Source organism: Sinohyriopsis cumingii, chromosome 7 (genome assembly GCF_028554795.1).
Source record: "Sinohyriopsis cumingii isolate HCF-2022 chromosome 7, ASM2855479v2, whole genome shotgun sequence".
NCBI lineage: Eukaryota > Metazoa > Mollusca > Bivalvia > Unionida > Unionidae > Sinohyriopsis > Sinohyriopsis cumingii.
This window is the reverse complement of record NC_142967.1, coordinates 56771699-56799214: the sequence shown is the minus strand read 5'-3', so window position 1 is coordinate 56799214 and position 27516 is coordinate 56771699. Positions and strand designations below refer to the sequence as shown.

At 34.8% G+C, this 27516-nt stretch overlaps 1 protein-coding gene across 1 annotated transcript in view; it reads left to right on the top strand.

Annotated features, from left to right (window-relative positions):
• LOC149795310 (meiotic recombination protein REC8 homolog) overlaps window positions 1-27516 on the top strand; it is a 128893-nt gene that overhangs the window by 62152 nt on the left and 39225 nt on the right. The window contains exons 10-13 of the mRNA XM_089964080.1: window positions 4151-4292; window positions 6701-6853; window positions 17219-17279; window positions 20649-20795. Coding sequence (XP_089820206.1) covers window positions 4151-4292; window positions 6701-6853; window positions 17219-17279; window positions 20649-20795 — 503 coding nt within the window. The remainder of the gene's footprint in view (window positions 1-4150; window positions 4293-6700; window positions 6854-17218; window positions 17280-20648; window positions 20796-27516) is intronic.

Genomic DNA, 27516 nt, shown 5'->3' with positions numbered 1-27516 from the left:
AATAATACTACTACTAATAATAATAATAATGCTTTATTTATAGAGGGTGACTCATTAGTCAAGGACTATTCTCCCTTGAGGCCCTCTTAAGGAGAGTATAACAATGCACATTATATGAAGATAGCAATAATTAGTGTTTATTTTAACATGTTTAGTATTAAAATACTAAATTCCATTATCTATTAGAAATACATACATGCTCATGACAGTCAGCAGCAGGTCAGTATTGCACATGCATGGAGAGAGCTGTCTATGATCTCTAGTAGGGCCCTCTGTAGGTGGCATAGGGGTCATAGTCATAGGAGTGCTATTCATTGCAGGAACCCTAGAAAGTGGGTCAGCTCTCTCATCAGATAATTCCTGGTTTCTATGACTACAACTCTCATTTGAGTCCACTATATTTGATAAACATGTGCAATTGACCTTACGCCAGAAGGTAGATCGCTCCGCCTACCGAACACATGACTTGACAACGTCTTAACCTCCGACAAACATTCTGTGAAAATGGCGTGCGTGATAACATTAAAATATATACCAGACGATATTGGTGAGCAATATTTGCCATAAGAAACAACACTGAGACAGAGACAGAAAGTGAGAGCATTTATCCATCGCTTGCACTTCTCTAAGTTACGTCGGTATGCGGTGAACTCGCCCCCACATATCTGAAGAAGTCGCCCCAGAGTGGATGGAGAAGTCATCCCAAAGCTTGTCACCCAAATAACCTTTTGATAACACAATTAAGTCATCTTTTACGTGATTCATATATATATATATATATATATATATATATATATATATATATATATATATACACACACACACACACATACGCAATCACACAACAGATATTAACAAAATAAAGCAATATCATAGTAATATTTTTAAGGTCGAAATTACATCTGTATATAATCTAATGAATGATGACAGTATAGTGATTAAAAAGGATGACAAGTCAAACACTATTATTATTGTAAATCAAGATGATTATGTTAAAGAAGTTGAACGTCAATTGGACTGGGATGAATCAAATGTGAATTCCTTTTCAATTTGTTCCAGGAACTGATGGAAAAATCCAGTTGTCAAAAATGTTATTGTGAAATTGGTTGAATTTAAGTGTTTCAAATTGTAGATGATACCCTATAGATAGTCCTTAACAGGAAGGTCTTGCTGTACATCAGAGAATCCTTCAAATGAAAATTGTTCCAAGTCAGAAGAGTGTGAGAAAGTTGAAATTATGGCAATAGGTATCAGCTTATTCTACACCAGTTATTACTCCAAATCCATTGAATGTTGAGCTGTAACTATAGTCAAAGATATAATACCTGATGTTAAATTGCTTTAAAAAAATAAAATAAACACTAATAATTATTGAATCTGAATGTTAGAGACATAGAAGATATTATTACTCCTTTATTCCTTGAATTTGGAATGAATACGCTAACTGTTATGGTTACTGGCTTGGATTGATGTCAGTAAACATAAAGAAATGTCTGCCAGTTTTATAAACAATTGGGATGTGAAAATAGCCATCTTGCCAACATATGTATTTTATGTTAAAGATTTTCTTTAAACTCGTTGATCCCAATATTTTTCGTTTTTTTAATATATTTTTTAAAATTCCCATCCTAGGACGGGCAATTAACCTAGAGTTTTGATAGAGTTGCTAATTTTATAAATACAACTTTAATTCTTTAACACATTAACCCCTGGAGCTTTTTGTCATTTTTGCCTAAAAATCTAGTAGGAAACACATTTTGAAAGCTATTTCAGAATAGACTTGAAAACACCAAATCCCCTGTCATTTTTCAATAACATACTGCCTAGTTGTGTTAGAAACATCATTTTTTGTTGGCTATTTGACTCGTGCATGAGCAGAAGGGTAAAAGTTGCACTTCTGTTTGTTTTTGGGTTTTTTTTCTCTTATTTTTTTTTTTGCTAAACAGAGCCATTATTTTTGTATGGAGACCACATTTATTCCAAATGCCCATCTTATCCTACTTTTTGCAAAGGCTCGTCTGTCTGTTTGCAGTTCATACCAGATTTCCTTTGATCTGAGACCAAAAAGTCTCAAATCCGGACAAAAAATCAGATTCCAACCATGGGCGAATTTTGGGTTTAAAAAAAAGTCGGGTCCAAAACATGAGGTTTTTCTATCTGTATTTTGTAGTGCAACTAGATATTCCAGATTATTTGGTATCATTGTAGAGCTATATCTGTCGACTTTTCTATACTACCACCCACTTTAGTGTATCATGCATGACCATGACGCTACAGAGCTCGGCAGTAGGCTACTACCTCCTGCCCCGTAAAGTCGTTACTAGGGGTTAATGTGTTAACATGTACAAGCAGCACTGATTTGTTTATCCTATGTGGACAACCTGCAGCAATAATGTTGTTTTCTACTGTAAAGTCTATAACAAGTGTGCCATAAATTTGATACTTGTTCAGTGCCATGTTGGGTCCCTTGATCATAGCACACAACTGAAGTTCAGTTCAGTTGTGGCAATCCTTTTGATGAGATTTCAAAGACTATGATCAATGTCTCTTACAGACCCAACCTCTTCGTACATAATGGTCAAAATTTATGAATATTCGGTGTTCTGTCAATTTCAGTGAACTTCATTAGATATACATCGTGAATTGCTGAACTTGGGTACTTTCACCAATATGGAGAAAAGAAAACATAATACATGCAATTGAGAAAAAGTCAGTTCAAGTTGACAGTGTCAGACATCTTAAGAAAATCTGAATAATGGAAAGCTCTTATGCAAATTGGGAGTTGGTTTTGAATTAGTGGATTTTAGAGTGGTGTGTTTTGGGCACATTTGATGCGGTCTGTGAAACAAGTTGTAGCAACATCAAACATGCCATGCTGTGATTGTAGGCCGCACCACATAAGTGCTACAATCATTGGATGTTTGCCTAAACAAGCGTTAAAGGCAAATATGCATTAACAGTGGCACAAACAGATTGTAGATGTACCCGAAAGTATTTACAAAGGCAGTGTCCAGTGATTGAATTAGTATTTCATTGAGTGTGTAAAGCTTGGGAAAAATTCCAAATGAGATGGTGGTCAAATCATTTAAGAACTGGGTTATTTAAAATGCAATGGATGGGACGGAGGATGATGAACTCAGCAGTAATTTTATTCAAGACAAGACCAACACTGAAATACAAACAGATAACAGTAAAGATAAAGAATCAGAATTGGACACTAATAAATTCAGAACTTTATTTGGTAACTCTGACAGTCAAGATGAATTATTGGGCTTTGAACCAGATGATATCATAGTGGCATTGATATGGTACTCTCAATCACAAAAATGTGGAATACTTTTGGAATTAATATATTATGAGATATTGTGAATCACATCATTCCTGATTATGATTTTTAATCCTGTATATGACATATAATTATGTTGGATATATTTTATAAATGTATTAAAAATGTTTATACATATTCAGCACAATAATACAACTGTATTTATTCTACATTGGTTTTTTCTTTATTTGTCCTATCTATCTGCCTATCCATCTATGTTCATTTTTCCTTAAGTGCAACTCCAACAAGGGGCCCTGAGTGATCTAAAGCGCTCTCCGTTACGGATCACTGCCATCTCACCTCTGTCTGCGTGGGTTCAAGTCTCATATTCGGCTAATGTGGGTATGGCTTCTCGTGGGTAGGTGGTTCTTTCCAGGGTTTTCCCAGGTTCTTTCTCCACCATTAATACTGGCCGCCATGTATAGCCTATTGTGTGCTGAAAAATGGCGTTAAACCCTACAACAACAACAGCAACTCCAACTCATTTGACTATATGTCACACATTTCAGATGGATTTGACCTGCAAAAAACACCTCAACTTATAGGAGGGTCATACAGAAATTCCCTTTTTTGCAGCCCTAAAAGTGGGTTGGGTTGGCTTATAATCGAATCAGCTTATAAACATGTATATACGGTAATCTATTTACAACGTGGTGGGCATATACGGTAATGTACTATTTACAGTAGTCTGTTATCTTGCCAGATGTTAGTGTTTTGTCCTTGTGTTTGTTAATAGATGGCAATTAATGAACAAAGTTGGGACTTGTGGTATAAATATTACTTTTGCTGAGCACATAATTTGAAATAACTTTAATTCTATTACAGACTACCTCAGCCCCTCTTTGAGGCAACACCTCTAGGGAAGATTGTGAAAGACCTCAGTAAAGTCCCTAAAGGCAGAGCTGTTCCTCCCAGTCCAGGAATCACACCGGCCCCAGTCATTATCTCCCAACCAACAAGGAGAATTGTATGTACTAAACAAACAAGCAAAATTCTTTTAGCCTTCCTTGGCATGGAAAAAGTCATTCAAGTCAAGTGATCCAGTATATTAGAATGAATACCATTCCAAGATACATTTCCACGAGAAAGAGGTTCCGACGTAACACTATTTAAATGGTTTAAATTTCCCTTTCTGTATAACAAACATGTCAGTGTCTATTGTAAGAGGCTTCAACTTTTGGGATATAAATCTAATCTTCAGTTTTGGTTGTATCATGAATATTCTGTAAAATTGTCAGGACAATTTGATAAATTTTGGCACTGTACACATGTAAATTCTACTCAAAGAGAATATCCATCTGACTTACCACCCTTTAAATTCTACTCAGAGAGGATATCCATCTAACTTACCACCCTTTAAACTCTACTCAAAGAGGTAATCCATCTAACTTACCACCCTTGAAACTCTACTCAAAGAGGATATCCATCTAACTTACCACCCTTTAAATTCTACTCAAAGAGGATATCCATCTTACTTACCAACCTTTAAATTCTACTCAAAGAGGTTATCCATCTAACTTACCACCCTTTAAATTCTACTCAAAGAGGATATCCATCTGACTTACCACCCTTTAAATTCTACTCAAAGAGGATATCCATCTGACTTACCACCCTTTAAATTCTACTCAAAGAGAATATCCATCTGACTTACCACCCTTTAAACTCTACTCAAAGAGGATATCCATCTGACTTACCACCCTTTAAACTCTACTCAAAGAGGATATCCATCTGACTTACCACCCTTTAAACTCCACTCAAAGAGGATATCCATCTAACTTACCACCCTTTAAACTCTACTCAAAGAGGATATCCATCTAACTTACCACCCTTTAAACTCTACTCAGAGAGGATATCCATCTAACTTACCACCCTTTAAATTCTACTCAGAGAGGATATCCATCTAACTTACCACCCTTTAAATTCTACTCAAAGAGGATATCCATCTAACTTAAGACCCTTTAAACTCTACTCAAAGAGGATATCCTTCTAACTTACCACCCTTTAAACTCTACTCAAAGAGGATATCCATGTAAAAATACCACCATTTAAACTCTGCAACCAATCATAATCACATGAATTAACTTAATTCTTTTCCATTTCAATGAACATAGTACATAGGGATGGCAGTTTTTTTTTAAATTGTATGCTAGGGTTCTCTGTTTACTCAAAGAGTTAATACAAAAAGGATATAAAATTTGAAATTGCATCAGTGGTTATTTACTCTACATTGAAAGTTCCTCCCCTTGGGCGCAGGTATGTTTTACTGGAACAGCCCTTAATATTTGCTTGAATGCTATGTATAATTTTTATTTTTTATTTTGATGTAGATAACGCTTGCAAAATGTTCATTTGTAGACATCAGGTAAACATCACCAGCAGTTAAAATATTTCTGGATACTGTGTAAACAAAGTTGTAATCCTGAGTGTAAATTTATGAAAAAGTACCTGAAGTGACAGTAGATAGATTCATATTCTATAATTCAGCTATTTTCTAATTTCCCTGTAGAAGTTATTTTTGTGCCATATTTCAAGTACCTATCCAAGTTTAGCAACCTTGGGCAAACTAAATACTAAATGAACAAATTTTTGACGATTTGAAATTTTTCTTTACTATGCCCTAAGTGACATTTTGTTTAAAACAAATTAAAAAGTACCATATTTACACTATATATTGGAATGCATTACAATATTTTTCTGTACATTGCAATAAAATAGATAAACCAAATGCTTAATTGATAATAAAATTAAAGAAACTAACCTTGTATTATAATTGATTCCTCTTTGTTTTTCATCATGAGCATTAAAGAATATAATATATCCAAATATTCCATAGGCATCCATACTGTATGATCAGAAGAATATATTTTTTATTAGCAATGCATCTTGAACTTATGATCACTGTCCAGTCTCCTGAGTCCACCTACCCAACATCTTTTAAGGAGGTTGGATGTCGTATAACCAAATTCCATTGGTCTGTACTTCTCTTCCATGTTGTAAATTTAATTTACACTGACTAGCCTTTGAAGGACTGAATGGATTCAAAATGAATCCAGAAAGAAGACTATAATATCAAGAATAATTAGTCAAAGTATGATAGTCACCTTTTTATGACCTCTCCCACCCTTTTTTTTTGAAACATAGATTGTTATTACTAGACAGGGCACATACCATCTGTAGACAGTTCTGTTTTAATAATATATAATGAATAGCTTCCTGACTTTTTGGATTATCATCCTTTTGAACATAACTTTACAAGAAGACAAGCAGGATCCCAAGTTGTGTGATTTTCTTTTTTTTTTTACCTGATTAATACTATGTTGAAAAATATTTTGTGACAGGTGACAAGTTGTTTAAAATGTTTACTATTTGTTTCAGCGGCCATGCAGAACCCTAGAACTTACCCCTATGACCCCAAGCCCTATTAAAAGGCAACGCAAGGTTCGGTTTTTTGCTGATAAAAAAACTTTGATAAGCCGTGCCCAGATGAGAAAGAACATTGAAGACACATCTGACGTTATTGTACGAGAGGTAAATTACTTCAGAATTTGTATACAGTAAGACCCGTCCAGAAATGCTGACGATGTGAATCATGCAGAAATTTGTACCATTTCACACATTTGCAGAGCATTATTGGGTGAGAACTTCTGCAAATTAGTTTTAACACATTAACCCCTGAGCCAAACAGCTAGGCAGTCCCCTACAGCATACTTGCAGAGATCACCTAGAGCAGTGTTGGCCTTACCAGTGCCTGTATCCCTGAGACTTGCTGACAGCACTTAATTGGCTTGCAGATTTTTATAGTGGGGGCTACTTGCAATAAATTTGTTATTATTCTATTTGTATTCATTTAATTAAACTGAAATTTGCCACAGCAGTTCTCAATAAAATTACATGCATAATGGTATAAATTTCATGCTACATGCAGAAATAAAACTAATGCATGAAGGTGAAAACAAACGATGTACTTGCCAATTTGCTTCTCATGCCATTAATAATCCTTAAAATCCATTATGAATTCAAACAGAATTATTAACACCATCAACACATAAAATAATTATATTTCATGTACACAGAAATTCCACTTGTCATCTCTCTTGTAAACGTAACATCCTGTGAATACTATACACAAATGGGCATATATTCCTTGCTCTTTACTTACCTTTCTTCCTGAGAATTCACACTGAAAATTTAAAAACTTATAAAACACTTAACAAACCTTGAATTATGAACACTCATGCTAACAACATTTATTTCCCAAACATTTATTTAATGATTCTTCAAAAGATAAAAGCTCCAAAAAATTAAATTCATTTGCATCAGGGTATGAATCCGTTGTTGACCCTGGTGTTGGTCCTGTCAATGTGTTTTATCATTTACGATCCATCAACCAGCTCTTCTTTCATTTTCTTCTCCATCCTCTTCAACATTCTCATTCTCATCACTACCGCTGTTATCTCCAGTAGCTATTTCGATGTCACTATCAATCTCATTTGATTAAAATCCTGAAAATTCTCCATCAGTCAGAGTCTGTCAAGTAAAAGTCAGCGCCCAGTGGCTGATTCTCGTCAATTTGCATCATTTTCAGATCAATGTATTTTCACTATTTCTGCTGCTATCGAAGTCAAAAAAAAATTTCCCTTTCAGCTGTGTTCACTCTATCTATGTAAGCTTAAAAAAAATTTGGTTAAACTGCCTGCATAATTAGGAAATGCCTTCAAATCAACCAATGGTTTGCGCCGATTTAACTCATCGTGCGGGATACAAGCCTAGACAAATACTGCCACTCAAACTCAGCACCCGGGATACAAGCTAGGTAAACTCAGCCACATTATCGAGACACTTGGGAGATGAGGGAGATAAAGTACAACGAGTTATTGAGGCAGCAAGGGTTAATGTGTTAAAGTCAAGCTTATAAAAAATGTACTACATGCAGACATGCCAACCCTCCTGTTTTTTTTGTTGTTGCGGGAGACTCCCTGAATTCAACCACACCTCCTGCACTCACACATTATTTTTTCTCCTGGAAAAAATTTGTTTTGTCAACAAAAAATTCCAGAAAATTCATTTCATTTAACGAAAAATGTTTTGGAAATTCCCCAGCATGTAAGAACAGAAGTGCACGGAAGTTCTTTGAAAAGCATGCAAACTTGAATCCATATGTTTGGTGATCTCTTCTACAAATCTAAAAGAAAGGGAGATTCGAATGAAGTTGGAAAGTCAAAAAAATATTAAACTTCTTTCCAAGCTTCTTATGACTTGGAATTTTCATGCCTACTCATGGAAGTGATAAAGATACAGCATCTTTCTAGATGTTTCACTGTTGCCAGTGGCAGGCGCGATGATTGTTGCCAACATCTCCAGTCACAAAAGTAAGTTTTTAATCTTACTGTTTATTTTTATTGCTTAATTGTAATTTAAGTGACAGCATTCAAATTGTGATTATCTTTAGCAAAATTAGGATACACTGGTAGATTGGGTAAATCAGGTATAGTTGAATAGACGACAATTGAATCGATTCATTTGCAGATAATAAAAATACTAAGATTTTATTATTATTATTATTATTATTATTATTTATATTTAGAAGTAAACCGAAAAATATACTTTAACAATTTAGATTTATCAGCTCTTTCCTTAGATCTAGATCTACTTGCCTAAGATATATAGTAAGATTGGGAAGAGAAACAAATATTTATTTGTGCCTGAAGTTTTAGTAGAAAGTAAGAAACATTAAATTCAATTCATTTTTGTGAATGAATGCAATTTATATTTTGTTATCTTTTGTTTCTGAGTCAGTATTTTAAATTTCATGTGCTTTATTTCAGAGGCACCTAACATCTGCACCGGCAACGAGAAACACCCAGGATATGTCAATTTGTTTCAAACTTGTGGATTCATCCCATGAAAGTGCTGTGACCGAAGCTGAAAAACATTTTATTATTTTATTGGATTTCTCACTGAACACAATATCCCTCTATCTGCAGCTGATCATGCAGGTGCCCTTTTCACAGCTATGTTCCTGCATCCATCCCATTCAGCACATGACATTAAAAAATATCAGTGTGGACGAACAAAGACAACATGTATTGTTTAAGGAACTGGCAGCAGCTTCTACAGAAACTCAAGTTCAGACAATGAAAAGTAGGCCATTTAGCATTTCTACAGATGGCAGCAATGACAGGGGAGACAAGTTATAGCCACTTATTATTCGCTATAGTGAAAATGGAAATACACGAACGAAACTTCTAACATTATTGGAGTGCACAGAAAAGGGAACAGGGGAAAACATTGCAAAAATGACTGACAACGAATTTGAGGAAAAAGGCACCCCTTGGAGGAATTGTGTTGCATTCGCCACAGACAATGCCAATGTTATGATAGGAATGAAGAGTGGTGCTTATGGATTTTTGCTGCAAAAGCAGCCAGAGTTATATGGAACTGGTTGTATTTGTTATATGGAACTGGTTGTATTTGTTACATGGAACTGGTTGTATTTGTTATATGGAACTGGTTGTATTTGTTACATGGAACTGGTTGTATTAGTCATTGACTCCACTTGGCTTGTGAATGGGCTTGCATGGATTTACTGTTAATGCAGAATCATTCTTTCATGACATTTATTACTACATGGAAAAGAGCACCAATAAGATGCATGCATTCATATATTGCCAAGAAGAAGCAGCTGTTGATATCACTAAGGTTGGCAAGCATGGCAGTACTAGGTGGCTGTCATTTGGAAAATTGACAAAATGGGTACTCAAGCAGTGGGATCCACTTAGAGCCTTCTTTAAGGCAGAGTACAAAGAGGAGGAGTCTGCCAGTAGAGAAGTCAAAACAAGACAAAGTGTGGAAGCCAGCAGAGTTCTGGAAAATTTAAGGTCGAGGACTTTTAAGTTGAATCTCCTCTTCTTCAACTTCATCATTCCCTTTTTTGTCAGGGTGAATCTTGAGCTGCAGTCAGCAGAACCAATGATCCACAAAGAGCTTATCAAGCAGATTATGGCCATGTTTGTGAAACCTTCTGCCATGATCTACAAGGATACAGAATCTGTTGACTTCTAGATTGGATACAACATCAAGAATTATGAAGAAAATGATTGGCCAAGCAGCTCTGAGCTTCTTGCAGTAATGTAAACTTCCGAAAGGCTGACTTGTTCTTTACCTCTATAAAAGCCTTCTTTACAACAGCATGTAACTACAGTAGTCCCCCTCTTGAACGGCCCCCCTGACCAGCGGCCACCCACTCCTTACGGCCAGAATCCGTTGGCACCGACGAGTTTGTGTTCAAAAGTACCCCTCGCGAAAGGCCACCCGCCTAACGCGACCAGCGGCCAGCATATTAGTGCAAAATCATAAAATTTACCCCTCACAAGCGGCCGCATTTTATTTGAATATGTATCCAGAACCAGTATAGTATTCATAACGTGTGTTAAGTAATCCGATTTCTGTTTCCCGATGTCAGGTTTTCGTTACTGAAAGAAGTGTTGAGTAAAGTACATTTACCACTAAAGTTAATATTATATCATTTACGCCTCACGAGAAGCCAAATTTATTCCATAAAAACCGAGAAAGACTCAAATTTTAATCCATACAAAAGGGTACGTACATGTAATCCAATTTGCCTTATTGCTGTGTTATCATAAGATGTCCGGTTTAGTCACTCTGATAATTGTTAAGAATACAGTAGTAACAGCTGAGAAGTGGCAGTATCGATGTACAATACCAAAGTCAGCAGGAAAATGGTTTAATAGCCTTTATGGCTTCCAGTAAGATGTTGAGCTTGTTCACTTTGGTAATCAGTGGCTATTACTACCGACAATAATTGTCAAAATTACGAATCCTAGCGGCCGCGAGGTCAGATCTGCTTGATGTTAATGGTACATATCGAATCCGTTTTGGCTTCTCACCTAGTTTCAAGAAATGTATAAAAACAATAGGGTACCAGACTGCGACTAACGAATCACGTGACAAGATCACTTCCTTTAAAAACACACGGCAATTTGTTTAGATGCATACAAAATTGTTTTATCAGTATTGTAGTTGGCAACATGAATAACTTACTGCAAAAAGATCAACATGTCATGGAGGAAAATACAAATTCTCAGTTTAGAGGAGAACGTGAAAGTAATTCAACTGACTGGGGGGGGGGTGTCGTCGAGGATCCTTGCAGAAAACTAACGTCGGGAAGACTCAGATAAACAATATCGTGAAAGATAATGAAACAATTCTTCAGAAGTGGAAAGGTGAAATGGACGGAGAAAGGAAGATTGAGCCAGGAGACGTTTGTATCCTGATTTGAAAGATGAGAAAAAGCAAAAATTTTGTCAGTTGAACTGGGATATGACGACTTTACCTGCAAGTAACGGATGGTTGCACATATTTCAAGTGAGACACAATATGAAGTGTTCTGTCATTAGCGGCGAATCAGCTGATGTTAATAATAAAGTTGTCGAAGATTGGAACAAAAGACTAAACGATATATGCAGGGGATATGACAACAAGGATATTTTAATGTGATGAGACTGGTTTGTTTTTTAGACTATTACCAACAAAGTGACGTGATGTGAACTGTAACATAATTATAAAGACAGTTTTAAAACTGTATCATTGGTTATTCATGCATTCTTTTGCAAATGATGACAAAGTTTGTTTTACATTTATTTCACATCATGCATGTGATTTTTTTAATTAAAATATTAAATATTTAAAATTAAATGTACTTGTGACTTTTTTCATGTGTTTACTATTTGCATTTGTCATCCCCCTCTAGAAAGGCCACCCGCATTATAAGGCCACTTCCCTGCTGCATTAGGGGTGGCCTTATAAGAGGGGGACTACTGTAATTAAGCATGGAAATATTTCAGAACCTCGGCTTAAAAATGCAGTTGTAGCAGACATGACCTACATCACCTTCGCAATGCTGAATTTCTTTGTGAAGCTGTTTCCAGCAATCATGCCTGCAGGAGCTTCACTGGATCAGCTGCAGATACACTTTTCTCTGTACCATGTTGAAGAACTACCTCCTGGAATGCTGGACCCTAATTCAGCAGCTGCCATGGACCAAACTTGGATGAAGATTGATGCAATCAGAGACTGCATTGGTCAAGCAAACTTTGGACTTCTTGCCAAAGTGCAATGCATCCTGTGAAAGAATATTTAGTTTTGTGAGGAAGAATAGGGCTGACTTCAGGAGCAGTATGAGACACTAGAAAGTCTTCTCGTTGTTAAACAAGAAGGTATTGTTTGCTCAGAGAGACAGTTTGACAAAGTTATGCTTAATAGATGCAATGAAGCAACAACCATGTCTCTCCAGGAGTAGTGTTAATTGATGTTACTCACTGTTAAGTTTTGTTCATTCTGTTATTTATATATTCTTATTTATTATCTAAAAATAAACCATTTTAGAATTGAATTAGTATATGTTTATTTGAAACCATTCACTTTTTGTAAATGTGTTCAGCATGTTTCTCACTTGATGAAATCCTCCCAGCAATAATGAAAATCTACCTGAAAATTTTTCAAAATCACCCTCTAGGACTCTCATTGGGGTTGGCAGGTCTGCTATATGCAGTATACAAGTTTTATTTAACAACCAACCCCAAAGTGCTTTTCAAAACTTGCGTCATACTACCAGTAAAGGTTTCTTAGTACTAGTCATGGCATGTCTTTTTTCAGGTAGGCACCTGTTTACACATCTGGGTACATTGGCTTGACAGGAATGGTTGTTAAACCAAATCTGATTGGCACATGAAGCCCATTAGAACAATCTTTTTTTCATAATTTTAACCTTGCACTATTCAAGGGAGTTTTACAAATGCTTGTTTAAAATATGAGCTACCTAGAAAAACAAAATGGGTGGCTCCCATCATCATTCATCTGCTGATGACACGTTTTATTTGGCAATATTGGATGTTGATAACAGTAATGACAATGATTTTTAAAATTATTATTGGAGCTGGAAAAGTAATACCAGAAATACCAGTGAGTGATCCTGATTCCAGAAATGTCCGATGTACATGCTAGATGGACAAATTTAAGCACTGACCATATGTTGATTCGCCCACTATTCAGTGTTATTTTTAAATTGACTGTATAAAAGGCAGAATACCAAGCCTAATTAAAATACAGGCATTTTAAAGGTTGAGTTCAATTTTCATTTCTTTTCTCAATCAATAATCTTGAGCTAGAACACTATATAGCACTCTAAGGGTTAAGATAAATTGATTAAATAAGAATCTAAAATGAAATAAAAAATTAAGGGTAATCATTTTATCAAAATACCTGTCTGAACAAATAGACTGGCAGTGATGGACCTTGAAACCCCATTATATCATTTTGGAACAGGTAAGATCACTGATTCAAGAAAGTGAAACTTTGGCAAGCTTATGTTAGTGAATAATCATTTTTGGAGCCGAGATATCTAAAAGACAATACCTATGAGCTGGAAAAGATTGTAAATAACAACTGTCAACTTGTTCAAGAAGACTGCAAAGCTAAATATATGCCCCTTCAGTGAACATGGTTCTAAATTTCACAATTAGACAAGACTTACCAAAGTCACAGTTTGATTGGGATTTTATGAACCTGTAAGTGCCAGAGGGATCACATGAGATGGAATTGGTCATGTCTTTACAGCAAGATCGCCTTTAATGCCTCGGAGAACAACAATAGGGTGAGATATATGCATGAAGATAATCAATTTGCATATGGGTGGGTATGTGATCCCACAGGCACTTACAGGTTCATAAAATCCCAGTCAAACTGCAACTTTGGTAAGTCTTGTTTAATTGTGAAATTTTATTTCCCCTGTAAATGCCTTGGGATTTCATGAGATTTCAGAGTTTATGCATCCAAGCACAACAATGAAGAAAAAATAAAGTAAAATGTATATTTGTGATACTAGATAAAATAATAAAGAACAATATATAATCATATGAGATTGAATCAAAAATTTATATAGCTGGGATTTCCCAAGCACAGCACTGCTGAAATCTAAGCTATCCGTTACAGGTTTATGATAGAACTTGCAGAAAGTGCAATCATTACTCCAGCCTACAGTCTTAATAATAGTATGCAAAGACAGTTTCATTTTAGCTGCAGCAGTGCTTGATGCAGCTCTAGTGATGTGGGCCCCAAAAATGGATGTATCAATTCCTGCCTCCTTCATACTAGTCTTGATCCATCCAGCCATGGTGCTTTTTGCAAGCTCTAAAAGGAGGTTGTGTGGTTATCAATAATTTTTTCTCATTTCCCGAAGAGAAGAAGTTCTACTGATGTATTCTTGTAAGGTTTCAACTATACATAGTCTTTTATCGTGCTACACAGAAAAAGTCATTTGTGATAGATGTGGACTAGGTTTACTTTGCTTCAAAAGGTCCCTAATTCTGACAACAACCCTATCAGAAAAAATATCAATATTTATGACACGCAAAGTTTGGCATCCCTGCCCACTAAATAAGGCCAACACGATCACTAGTTTCTGAGTCACTTGCTTCAAAGAAATGTTCCCCATGTAGAAAAACTGCTCTCAAAAATCTTTTTATGAGCACATTATTACCTAGGTCAACATTACTACTCAATTTAAATAAACTAGATATAACAGATCGGGCAGTGTTGATGGCGCTGTAACCTAAACCAGAGTCAAACAGGTCTGTCAGGAATGCCAGGACCAAATTTACAGGTGGATCAAGGGGATCAATATGTTTCCCATCTGAAAAGTGCAACCATTTCTGGATATGTATCCAATATTATTTCCTTGTAGACTCCCTCCATGAGTCAAGTATGACTCTGGCAGCTTGTCCTGATATGCCTTTACGGGTCAAGGCTTTCCTGATAAGCAAAACACAGCCGGGTTTTCCACAGTTGATTTTCTTTGAGTGGATCCTGAAGCTTGGTCAATGGCAAGCAAATCTGTGTAGGAACGTATGATTGCTGAACAATTTGTCACAAAATGTAGGGAAACCAGGGCTGTGTTGTCCACATTGGTGGTACAAGAACCACTTCTGCACAGTCGTCTACTGTCTTCTGAAGATGGGAATATGTATAAAACTAGGTCTGACCACATCATAGAGAAAGCATCAATGGCCCACACATGTGGGTCTGGTCTATATGACATGTATTTGTGAATTTGATGATTAAATCTAGAGGCAAACATATCAATTTCAAACTGTCCAAACATTGCATGAATTTTATTGTTATGATTAACATCCGCTCTGCATCATCACTGAAATTCCTAGATAGGTGATCTACTTCTACATTATTCTTACCAGGAAGACAGCAAGCACTCAACCAAATCTGCCTTTCTATACACCAAAACCAAATATCTCTGACTATTTGATCTAGTAATCTCTTCCTACCTCCCATTTTGTTAATGTAGCAACAGCTACAGTATTATCCATGAAGATTCTAATGTGTAAGTTATTTTTGTATCCACAAAGAGAATTTAATTTCAGGAAGCCGACCTGCAATTGATGTGGCTTATTTTCTCAGTACTACTCCAGCAACCACCAGTTTTAATATCGTTAATATGCTTAAAGATTGCTATGATTAACATTCACTTTGCATCATCATTGAAATTCCTAGACAGGTGATCTGCTTCTACATTATTCTTACCAGGAAGATGGCAAGCACTCAACCAAATCTGTCTTTCTATACACCAAAACCAAATATCAAGGGCCAATTGATCTAGTAATCTCTTCCTACCTCCCATTTTGTTAATGTAAGCAACAGCTACAGTATTATCCATGAAGATCCTAATGTGTAAGTTATTTTTGTATCCACAAAGAGACTTTAATGTCAGGAAGCAGGCCTGCAATTCTAAAACAATCATGTGGCTCATTTTCTCAAAACTACAGCAACCATCAGTTTTAACATTGTCTGTCTCATTTATCCCTCCCCATCCTATAAGAGAACTGTCACTTTTGATAATGATGTCTGGGTTACCTCTGCAAATAGGCTTAAAACTGATTTTAACATTTTGGATCCACCATTTAATTGTATCTTTAGCATTGTTGGAAAGAGAAATTGATGCATCATAATTGCCCTTATGCATTTTCAGTAATCTGTCTTTCTCCCTTTCCAAAAATTTATATTAGGGAGGGGCATATTCTTAGCCTGGCTCAATAGCAACCATTGTGCCTATTAATTGTGCTAAATCACAAATAGTCAAATGTTTCTGCTTCAACACTGTTTCACAAAGCTCAATCAATGCCTGTGCCTTTCCCTCAGTCAATCTGTCATATTTGCTGAATTAATGAGAAATCCCCCAAAGCTGATAGTTTGTGTAGGTTGCAAAATGGATTTAGTTGGGTGTATTGTGAATCCTAAATTGTCCAATAATGCACCAGTATGGTACACATTGTTTTGACACTCTAAGTATGTTGAACCTTGAAGATGACTATCATCCAAAATAGACAACATTGAGATAACCCATCTTACGCAAGGAAGAAAAAACAGGTGTAAAAATATGCTTATGGTGCAGATGCCAGTCCATTTGGTAAACAGGTGTACTGATAAAATTGTCATTTCCAGTGAAAGCATAAATATTTGCAAAAAGCAATGTCATCTGGAAGAGTAATATGCATCTTTTCTTCAACTAACTGACCTCATTGCTTATAACTCTGTCTATAACACTGTTGGGTTCTATGGACCCCAACTACTGTGTTATAGCGGTGTGATACTACCGGTAGTTTGTTTTTTGTTTTCTTAAAGGGAAACATACAGTCAGCAGTGTTTACATTAGAAAGCCTACTGTGAAGGTAAGAATACGGACAATTAAGAAAATGTTCATAGTATAATTTGCTGAAAATTGCTTATTGTTGTCAAATATAATATTAAAGAAGCAGCCTAATGTTTATTTTTGACGTTTGTAAAATTTTTTATATTTTCCTGCAGGTTTTGCCTTATCATAAGCTGTCAGACTTCAAGACACTTATGTCTCAACCTGGATTGAAAGGTATGTTTTGATTTTTGCAGAGATGCCAACTCTTCTGATTTGGTTGGAGCAGCTTTGAGAATTAGAATTTCTGAGAAACATCCAAGCATTGATTAAAACACAAGAAACTCAAATATTTCTGCCTTGCAGAAATGTGTTGATCATTTTTTTATAAATGTGTATCATCAAGCAGCCATAATGAGTTTGTTGATTAGGAAATATCAGAGGCATGGAGTAAATTGTAGCTCTTGATGAGTTAAATATTAATTCCTGCATTTTCATTGCTGAAAATTATATCTTGCATTTTAGCTGATTGTTTTTGTTCAGTCGTTCTCTTCCCCAGTTTGAATCAAGTAGATGTGAAATCTTAGATTTTTCTCACAATACCATCTTCTGAGTTGGATCTCCAACCAAACTGAACAAAGAGAAAGCATGAACAGACATTTCGTGAGAAATATGTAGATTTTCTTAGCATGCCAAAATCTAGACTTGGTGTTGAGTTTGCATTTTGCATATGGTGTATTGAGACTGATGCTAAGACTGCTGATGAACTTAAAACTTCAAAGCACAAGAATTATATACTTTCTCATGAAAGTCTTGGGTCTATTCCAAAACTCAAATGTTTATTTTGATTGGAACCCGTACAGAAAAATATCACCAATTCACATGAGCTGCTCATAAGCTGCACATGAGAACTAGTTAGAAATGTATGCAATAATTTGTATAGATAGATTTTGCAGGCTCATGTATGCAGTTTGTTAGATCTTGTGAGCCTAGGAAAAATTAACCTGATTCTCACGTGTGCAGATTTTGCTCATGTGAGAATCTAAATTTTCACTTGAGAAAGTAGAACTTACAAAACATTCTTTTCCATTACATACAACCATGTTTGAAAATAAGGCAGAGTTCTGATTTCTCACGTGAGTTATCAGTGTGAGAAACTTGGACTTTGATTCTGATTAAAGACTTTTTTCAAATTTATTCAAAGTTGGATTTTCTCATGTGAGTTATCACATGAGCAACTTGGACTTAAATATTTTGTGTAAATGTTGAATGTCAAGCATCCCCATTATTGTCAAATAGACATTTTCTATTTTGCACTTGCTATTGCTTTTTTGTTGTTTTTTTTTAAATTTTAAAACATCAATTTATTTTCTTACAGTGAGTTTTAGTCTTATTTTGACCCAACAGGCTCCTTGTATTTGAACATATTAAGGTTCATTTCACTGTTCATAAAACGAAACAATTCAGCATTAAAGTCTCGTATAATCAGACTACCCATTAAACTTTAACAGCTGTCAAAGAAAAGAGTTAATAACTTGCATACTGATTGTGGTTGATGTTTAATAAAGTAATCCGTAAAAAGGTGAAATGTTTTTCTCCCCAAAATACGCAGTTTACAAATATAAAAAGGAAATAAAACTTTTGCCCTAAAATGAATGCTAAATACAAAAAATATATGATGCAATCCCTTTATTCACAAACTTCTCAAACTTCGCTATAAAATTGTAAAACAAATACATAGCCACATATCTGGGTGAACAAAACAAACACTGATGCACAGTCCTTTGGCCTAATAAGCTCTCAAGTCATTTTCCAGAAAATTTGGAGAAATACATAAACTACATCATTTTATTCCATGCCTAATGTTCGCACAAAAGTCAATACAATCTTATACTTACTGAATTGTATGATTCGGCTATGGGGTCATCCATTTAGTCCTTGTACACATGCATACTTTTTTGCTTGAATTGTAACTTAGTGTTTTGACTGGAAACCTGTGTCAACTTACTGAAGTTTAAATTGTACCTTATATTTTAGAAAAGAGAATTATTAAAAAATTGACTTAATTTTTCTTGCTGTTGTTTTTGTAGTTATTTTGCACATTTATTAAATTTAATTAGGGCTGTTCCAGTAAAAGTGTACTCGGGACCCAGGGTAGGCACTTTTAATGTGGGATAGTTACCCATGATGCAGTTTATAGCTTTGTGTCATTTTCAAATGAACTCTTATGTCAGTAATCAGAGTACCCCTGCATATATTTTTTTTTTAAGTGCCTTCCCTGAGTACTTTGTCTGTTTAAATGGAACAGCCCAAAAGATTTTTTTGCTAAACTTCATTTATTTGAATAATAGCAATTTATTTGTTGCTTTCTAAAATAAAAATGATAATAGATCCATTTTACAATCTCATGTAAAAGTTATCTCCTGTGTATGATGTGTTTTGAGAAGGATTCATAGCAGTATGGCACAAAGTTTTATTTGTTGTTAGGGATTTAGCGCCATTTTTCAGCACATGTTAATCTGTAAATGGCATATCGAGCCCATGTGGAGGTAAATGAGTCATGACTTTTTGCCACGAAACCCTTTGGGCAGTCAGTTTGAAAAAATGGCCACTAAAAAGTTAGTAGTCATAGTGAAAACAAAAAGTTCCTGTAGGTGGCGTAATGAAATTTTCTCATGATCGCACCCAACAAGTAAAGAGAATACAGTGCAAAAATATTTTTCTTTATTTTTAATATGTGTTTGATCATTTTGTACAATAGTTAGTCAAGAGGGAGGGACTTTGTCCATACCAAGGTCCATACAAATATTGCCAGTAATGAGGACAATAATGCTCATGCTCTTTTTGGGAGTCACTTTTCCCTGTAAAGAATTAATTTCATCATCTCTTTATTCCACACAAGTCGATGTATTCTTCCTTAACGAATCGATATATGAGCTCAATTTCTTACAGCAAAAACCATTGATTTTTTAAAACCATATTCTGATTATCCTCACTTTTGATAAGTCACATGGTGAATTAAAGTTACATTGAGGAAATAATTTATGGTTATCAAATGTAATTATCAACCTCAAGGTTATTGTTGGTAATTTAAAATTTTGTAAAAATCCATCCTGCTTGCATGATTGTTTTGATGATGCATTTCACATGTGTTCTTATTGTTAGCTTTGGCATGGAGATCAAGCACATAATGTCTTAATTGTTACAATGTGTTATCTTCATTCTCCTTTTTTTTATTCTCATTTTTAATATGGTTTTAAATGCTTGTTTCTGACAAGGACAATAATTTCCAATAACAGAGATGCCTAGGCTGTTTAGCCAGTCTTTATCACAGTACAGGTACATGGGGCATACATACTTAGTCTCACTTTTGACCTTTAAGATCATGCCCAGGTTACTTTTGGATTGGACATTGTGAAACTCGTCTAATCGACCTCAAATATATCAGCTGATCAAAAATGCCTTTTTGAAAAACTTAACAATTTCAAGAGATAAATCTAAAATCTAGCTCAAGATGTTGAATGTAACTGTAAATTGCAACAGTCTTTGTGATTTTTAAATGTGGAAACAATTTGTAAACAATAAACTTGTGCCTTTTATTCCCAGTTGTTTCACATAAGAGGTTACTTTCCTTGTGGAAGAGGAATGCTGTCTCAACTGGCCCCTTGGCACCATTAGAGATGTCCCCAGAATACATAATTCCATGGCAAGAGCACCCAGAACAACCCCATGAACAACCAGAGATATCTGAAGGTATTAATAGTACGAGAAAATTTAACAGTAAGAAAATGAGCTGGGGTTGAGAGGGCACCATCATATGTTGCTGTAAATTTTTCATTGAGTCTTTAAATTTGTGGTTCAGGACAACAATGAAGACCACAAACATTTGTCCCCTTTGAAAATTTCTGATCCTGCAGTAATAATAATAATAATCCTTTACTTAAAGCAGGAAATCTATTCTTTGTACTTGCAGAAAAGTTAATTGATGCTTTTAAAACATGTTTAAACTTAATTTCCTATCTTTATTCTTCACATTGCTAACTTTGAACACAGAGGAAGAATTAGTTTTGAAGTTTTAATTTGTTTCACTTTCAAATTTTGATCACATTTCTTTAATATTGTGGAGTTTCCATTTTAATTTGTATCTTAGAGGGTGGATGTCCAGTTTTGTAGCCCACCATTAAAAAGAAACAATTACCATTCTTGGCAAATTCAAACGGAAGTTAAACATGCAAAACAGGAAGTGTTATAAATTGGCTTGAATAATAGTTCTAATCAGTAACGATGCTTCAGATTAGATAAACATGACATTGCAGTAAAATCTGTTATGAACGACCACCTGTCATTTACAACCACAATCCTAATGCACAGATCGATTTTATTATATAAACTGTAATGGCCTAGCTAGGTCCGGATAATACTACCTTGGAGTACAACACCAGGAATGAGTATGTTTCTTATCAGCTGACTAAGGATGGGAGAGTGGAGTAAACTCAAATTTTTTATTTCTTTTCAACCATAAAACAAGATTATTCATTTATTAAGAAAGATTGAATAAAGTCGCAGTTCATAACATGACTGTCTTGTTGATTGTATAATAGGCCAAAATACTATCATTGTCTTGAGGTACAGTATGGTATATGATAATTTCATGCAAGGTCAGAGTACACATTAGCACTATACTATTAGTTCATTATATTTTTACTTCTTTTGATGAATGAAAATTATATAAGATTTACTATATTTGGATTTAGTTGCAATAAAGTTTATTACAAAAGAGAAAATATGACTTGATTTTAGTATGTGACTTTACACTGTAGCATAATACTTATTTGAATTGAATTGATGTAAACGGAATTAAATTGGCTGTCATGTTGGTGAGGGAAACACTCGCAGTGACTTAGACAAATAGTAAATTATAAAATAGAAACATAAATAAACTATGTTTTATAGATTGCTTGATTAATCAGGTATTGTTGAATTGAATTTAGAATGTCAAGTTGGTGAGGAAAAACACAATGACTTAGACAACTAGTAAATTTAAAATTGTAACATACATAATTTATGTTTTATAGATTGATTAATTGATTAATCAGATATTGAATTGAATTCAGAATGTCAGTTCGGTGAGGAAAAACACTCACAATGACTTGGACATTCTATTTACCTCAGAACATTGTTGGACAAATAATCTAAGAAGAAGAATTTTATATCTGCAGCATAAATAAATTTCTCTGTATGCATTTTGCTTCATAAAAATAATTAAATAAAGAAAATACATAAATAAATAAAAGTGGGTCTGTGAAGACAACGCTCGCTTGACCATATAACTGAGTTTCAAATAACAAATATCACAATATCTTGTTTGCTTGTAAAATAAATTAGAAATGAATAAAATTCATATAATTTATAAGAGAGAAAGGAATGAAAAATTCCTTTGATAAATATTGCTTTGTGCTTAAATAAACTTTAATAAAAAATTTACTGTCCAAAATATTGCCTAAAATTACAATGTTCTATAATGAAGTAATCAAAACAATAATTAAAAAAATAAAACTCACTATAACTGTGATGTGCTTAGTCTGAGAGCTGCTTGCTGACTGATTACCCACAAGCAGTCCACAACACCTTATGTTCTCACAAACCCACCACCAACAGAGCCCACAAACAGATCCAACCCACAACACCTACAGCACTGAAAAACCCACAATTTTTGTTGGAACAAACATGAATTTGTAATGCATTTGTACATTTAGTCAATTTTCACAATGAATATAAAGAAATTACCAACTCAATATTTTACACATTACTATTTTACGTTGTATTGTCCCAAGATAAAAAATCAGTTTGTTTTTCATGGCACATACCGTGTTAGGCTATCGCTCATAAGAAATTGTTCAGAACCTGTGTTAAGTTATGCACTCATACAATATTACCGAGGTAGACTGCATTAAAATGGAAGTCAGTAGGTGGTTGTACCAAAGAAATAAAGAAGAGAAAACCAAACTTAAATGCAATGACGTATACATGTTAAACAAAGGAGGCTGTAAACACATTGAGTATGTATTGTACAATCTTAAACAGTTAACTAGAAATAGTTATAAGTCAAATTATCCAGGATGACAACTGCTGGCACTGATACTCCCTGTCTTTGCTAACTCAAAACAATAGACAATACCAGCAAACAATTATCTGAAGAAGTAAGCAAAATGTAGAATCATAGAAAATAATAATATTAACTCATTTGAGAAATTCGCTGGTAATGCACTGATTAAAAATAAATAAAGGAAGAACTGGGCAGTTTGTATGAATAGTTGTATCCATATACATGCATGTATACATCACTCCATAAATACAGGTAGTTATTTAACAATCTGTGACCACATGCTGAATGCAATCGGCGACCATGATGTCTTGGTAAAATATGCATTTCGACACAGCTATGAAAAGCCACATTGGAAAAACGGGATAAACTCCACCAACCTCGATTGAATCTTTGTAACAATGACAGCTTATACTGTTCTATACAACAAATAGGTTGGCTATCGATTTCTGAAATTTTGTATGTATGCCTATAGTATTGCATATTTTAAATAGTGAGCCAGTCTAAAGTACATGTAGATGTTCCAGCAATTGACCTGTTTCTGGCCCAGCCCTAATGTAGCTGTTGCCCATATGGATAAGTACTGCAGGGGATAAGTCCATCCAGCACTTATGAATGACCCTATCACAAGAACAGCCCGTACAGAAAAATCTCACCAGTTCACATGAGCTGCTCGTAAGCTGCACATGAGAACCTTATTAGAAATGTATGCAAATTGGGTAGATTTTGCAGCCTCATGTGTGCAGTTTGTTAGATCTTGTGAGCCAAGGAAAAACTAACCTGATTCTCACGTGAGCAGATTTTGCTCACGTGAGAATCTAAATTTTCACATGAGAAAGTAGAACTTAGAAAACATTCTTTTCCATTACATACAACCATGTTTGAAAATAAGACAGAGTTCTAATTTCTCACGTGAGTTATCACGTGAGAAACTTGGACTTTGATTCTGGTTAAACACTTATTTCAAATTTATTCAAAGTTGGATTTTCTCATGTGAGTTATCACATGAGCAATTTGGACTTAAATATTTTGTGTATGTTGAATGTCAAGCATCTCCATTATTGTCAAATAGACATCATTTCTATTTTGCACTTGCTGTTACTTTGTTGTAATTTTTAAATTTTAAAACATTTTCAACTTATTTTCTCACAGTGAGTTTTAATCTTATTTTAACCCAACAGGCTCCTTGTATTTGAACATATTAAGGTTCATTTCACTGTTTATAAAACGAAACAATTCAGAATTAAGGTCTTGTATAACCAGACTACCCATTAAACTTTAACAGCTGTCAAAGAATAGAGTTAATAACTTGCATACTGATCGTGGGTGATGTTTAATAATCCGTAAAAAGGTGAAATGTTTCTCTCCCCAAAATTCACAGTTTACAGATATAAAAAGGAAATAAAACTTTTGCCCTAAAATGAATCCTATGTACCATAAACATATGATGCAACTCATTTATTCACAAACTTCTAAAACCCCACAATCAAATTGTAAAACAAATACATAACCTCATATCTGGAAAAAAATAAACACTGATGCACAGTCCTTTTGGCCTAATAAACTCTCAAGTTATTTTCCATAAAAATTGGAGAATTACATAAACTACGTCGTTTTCTTCCATGCCTAACGTTCGCACAAAAGTCAATACAATCTTATGCTTACTGAATTGTGTAATTCAGCTTAGGGGTCTTCCATTTAGTACGCACGCAAAAGTCTGGCAAAGCTTGCATACTTTTTTTACGCCGCCGCCGCCCCCCCCCCCCCCCCCCCCCCCCGCGTACGAACGCATGCATACTTTTTTACGCGGCCCCCCCCTCCCACGTACGTACGCTTGACGCCCCCCTTCCCCATATTCTATAAAACGGCCTATGTTTAATCCACGCAGAAACCATAAAGGATTAATAATATTAACGTGTTTAATAAAACATTGTCCAACGACATTGAATGTCTGGCATCAAAGAAATACGCAGGGTAACATTAAACATTTTGTCTAGTGTCCGCTAAAATTCAAACGCCGACTGAACAGTCGAACAGGTTACGTATTACACAAATTATTATCGAGGTTTCACCCCAACCCCGTTTCCTATGCATGTGTACATTATCATTAAAAAAAAAAAACATGTACTACTTCTACATAAAATTTAATAAATCCGTAAGAAACTAACTGCCTAATCCAGTCGTGTTTGGTTGTGTAGCTGTTTCGCACTGTTTTACACGTGTATATTCTTGGCAATAGAAACATTTGCTTATTTGCAGCCTTTTAAATGTTGTAATCATGTCATTTCAAAGTTTATAAAAGAAGTTTCCAATCAAATAATCACAAAACAAATCACTGACGTTTCCGTTAACTTTTCTGTGACCCAGGTTATCAGAGTACACGGTGGAAGAATCGGCTTGTTAGAACCATTAGAGTGTCCTGTGGGGCATGGCTCGGCACAAGCTAGTGTAAAAACATCAAAATTAACTAGGGCTATATTAATTAACTTATTAATGATATGAATTCACTTATAGCTCAGTTTTTATAAAACATCAGATAATAAAATAGCATTTATTTAATATATAAAAATAACATTACCCGCGTACATGTGTACAAAGGAGTGTAAAACCAGAAGGGTTCGCATCATTGCTTACAATTTAAATGTCAGTCATACAGTAGTATAAAATAATAAAAGTATTATTTTTATACTACATGTATGACTGATTTTTATATAGTAATCAATGATACAAGCACCTATGCGTACAACAACATGTTTTCTAATAATTTACCCTTTATGGCGCCTCAAATGAACTCAACAGATGCTACAGTGTACATGTAGAATAGCACTTTTAAACCGAACAGACAGAAATTTACGTGCGGGCCATGTTCTCTTAGCAAGAGCCACGCTGTTTATGGAGAAAGTTATTCAATATTCTCCTGCAACATGTTTACTCTTAAAACATTCTGACAGCAAGAGTGTGGACATTATTAAAATATAGAAACCAACACCAACATTTTAAGATATCCACGTCAGTACGGTTGTTAATGTCCAGTACGAAACAGAAGACGTCGACGTGCTGTTAGGCAAGATTCAAGGATTATGAAAGACTTGTTCATTGCCGAGAAAAAGGGAAGTTACTTTGACTGATTTCTTTTTACAATTTCGCATATAGAATGATCAAAGTGGATAGCCTGAATCATTGACATTATAAGCATAAGCATAAATTCGCATAGTCGTTTAAAATTGAGCCAAGGGTTTGTTTCAGATTTTACTTAAAGATAATAATTCAACCTCCTGTTTCTAAAAATGAAAACAACACCACACTATCATCGAATATTTAAGCCTTCCGCAATTAAACTGTGCAACCATGTCTGGCTCTTACCCCCACCCCCAATAATAATGCGGGCGCTCAGTGAGGAGCACTTGCGTTACCGATTGAAACAATCTGTACAAACATAAATGTTCTTCGTATTATTTTATTGCTGATTGGGTGGATCAAGATAAGCATACACGATTGAGAACCAAATACAGTAGTTTAATTCATGATTTTATTCCTAAAAGACATTTGCCCTGTCTGTCAAATATTTTGATTGGTAAATTTAAAATAGAGATTTAATTGGATAAGGATTACAGCTTTTCTTAACGCTTATATACACTAGGACTCTTGCCAACCAAATCGTTTTCTCATTTCAGTGCATTCTTTCAGTTATGCATAGATAAATAAAATGATCAATTATACTAATTTTTTTCTTTTTACAGATTAAACTTCATGAAGGTCACAAAATTTAATCAACACAACAAAGGTAGCAATCATTTGAAAGAAATGCAAAACATTGACAGCAACAGGAAGAAGTCAGACAAAACCCCATTGCCATGCTAGAGGAAATTCCGACTCCAGTAAAGGGTATGTATAAGACGCTTCAAATCTTTTGATGTAATACACATGATAACATAAGCATTTCAGACTCTAAAATTTGACCCCCAATACATTTGTTTTTTTAATATAAAAGTTGGAAACCAGATTTTGAATTTCTTTGTATATTGCAAATGTACATATTTTGGAAAAATGTATCCCAAAAGTTTTGGAGAAATCTTTCAGAGGACTGTTCCAGAGGTAGAGATGTCAAGTTTTTTGCAAATTTCTAATGTGTACCCATCATTCCTAACAATTGGTTACCAGAGTATACAATCAAAAGGAAATTGTATTAAATGTGAAGCTGAACTGCTTTGTTGTAGGTTCACATGTTCCAACCCCAAAATGAGCTGTAAGCATAATCATTACTAACAAGTGGCAAAAATCATAATCTGAGTACAACAAGAGTATAAATTACATGCCATTATTACAGAAAACTGTATGAAAAATGTATATGGAGTTATAATTTTTGTCACA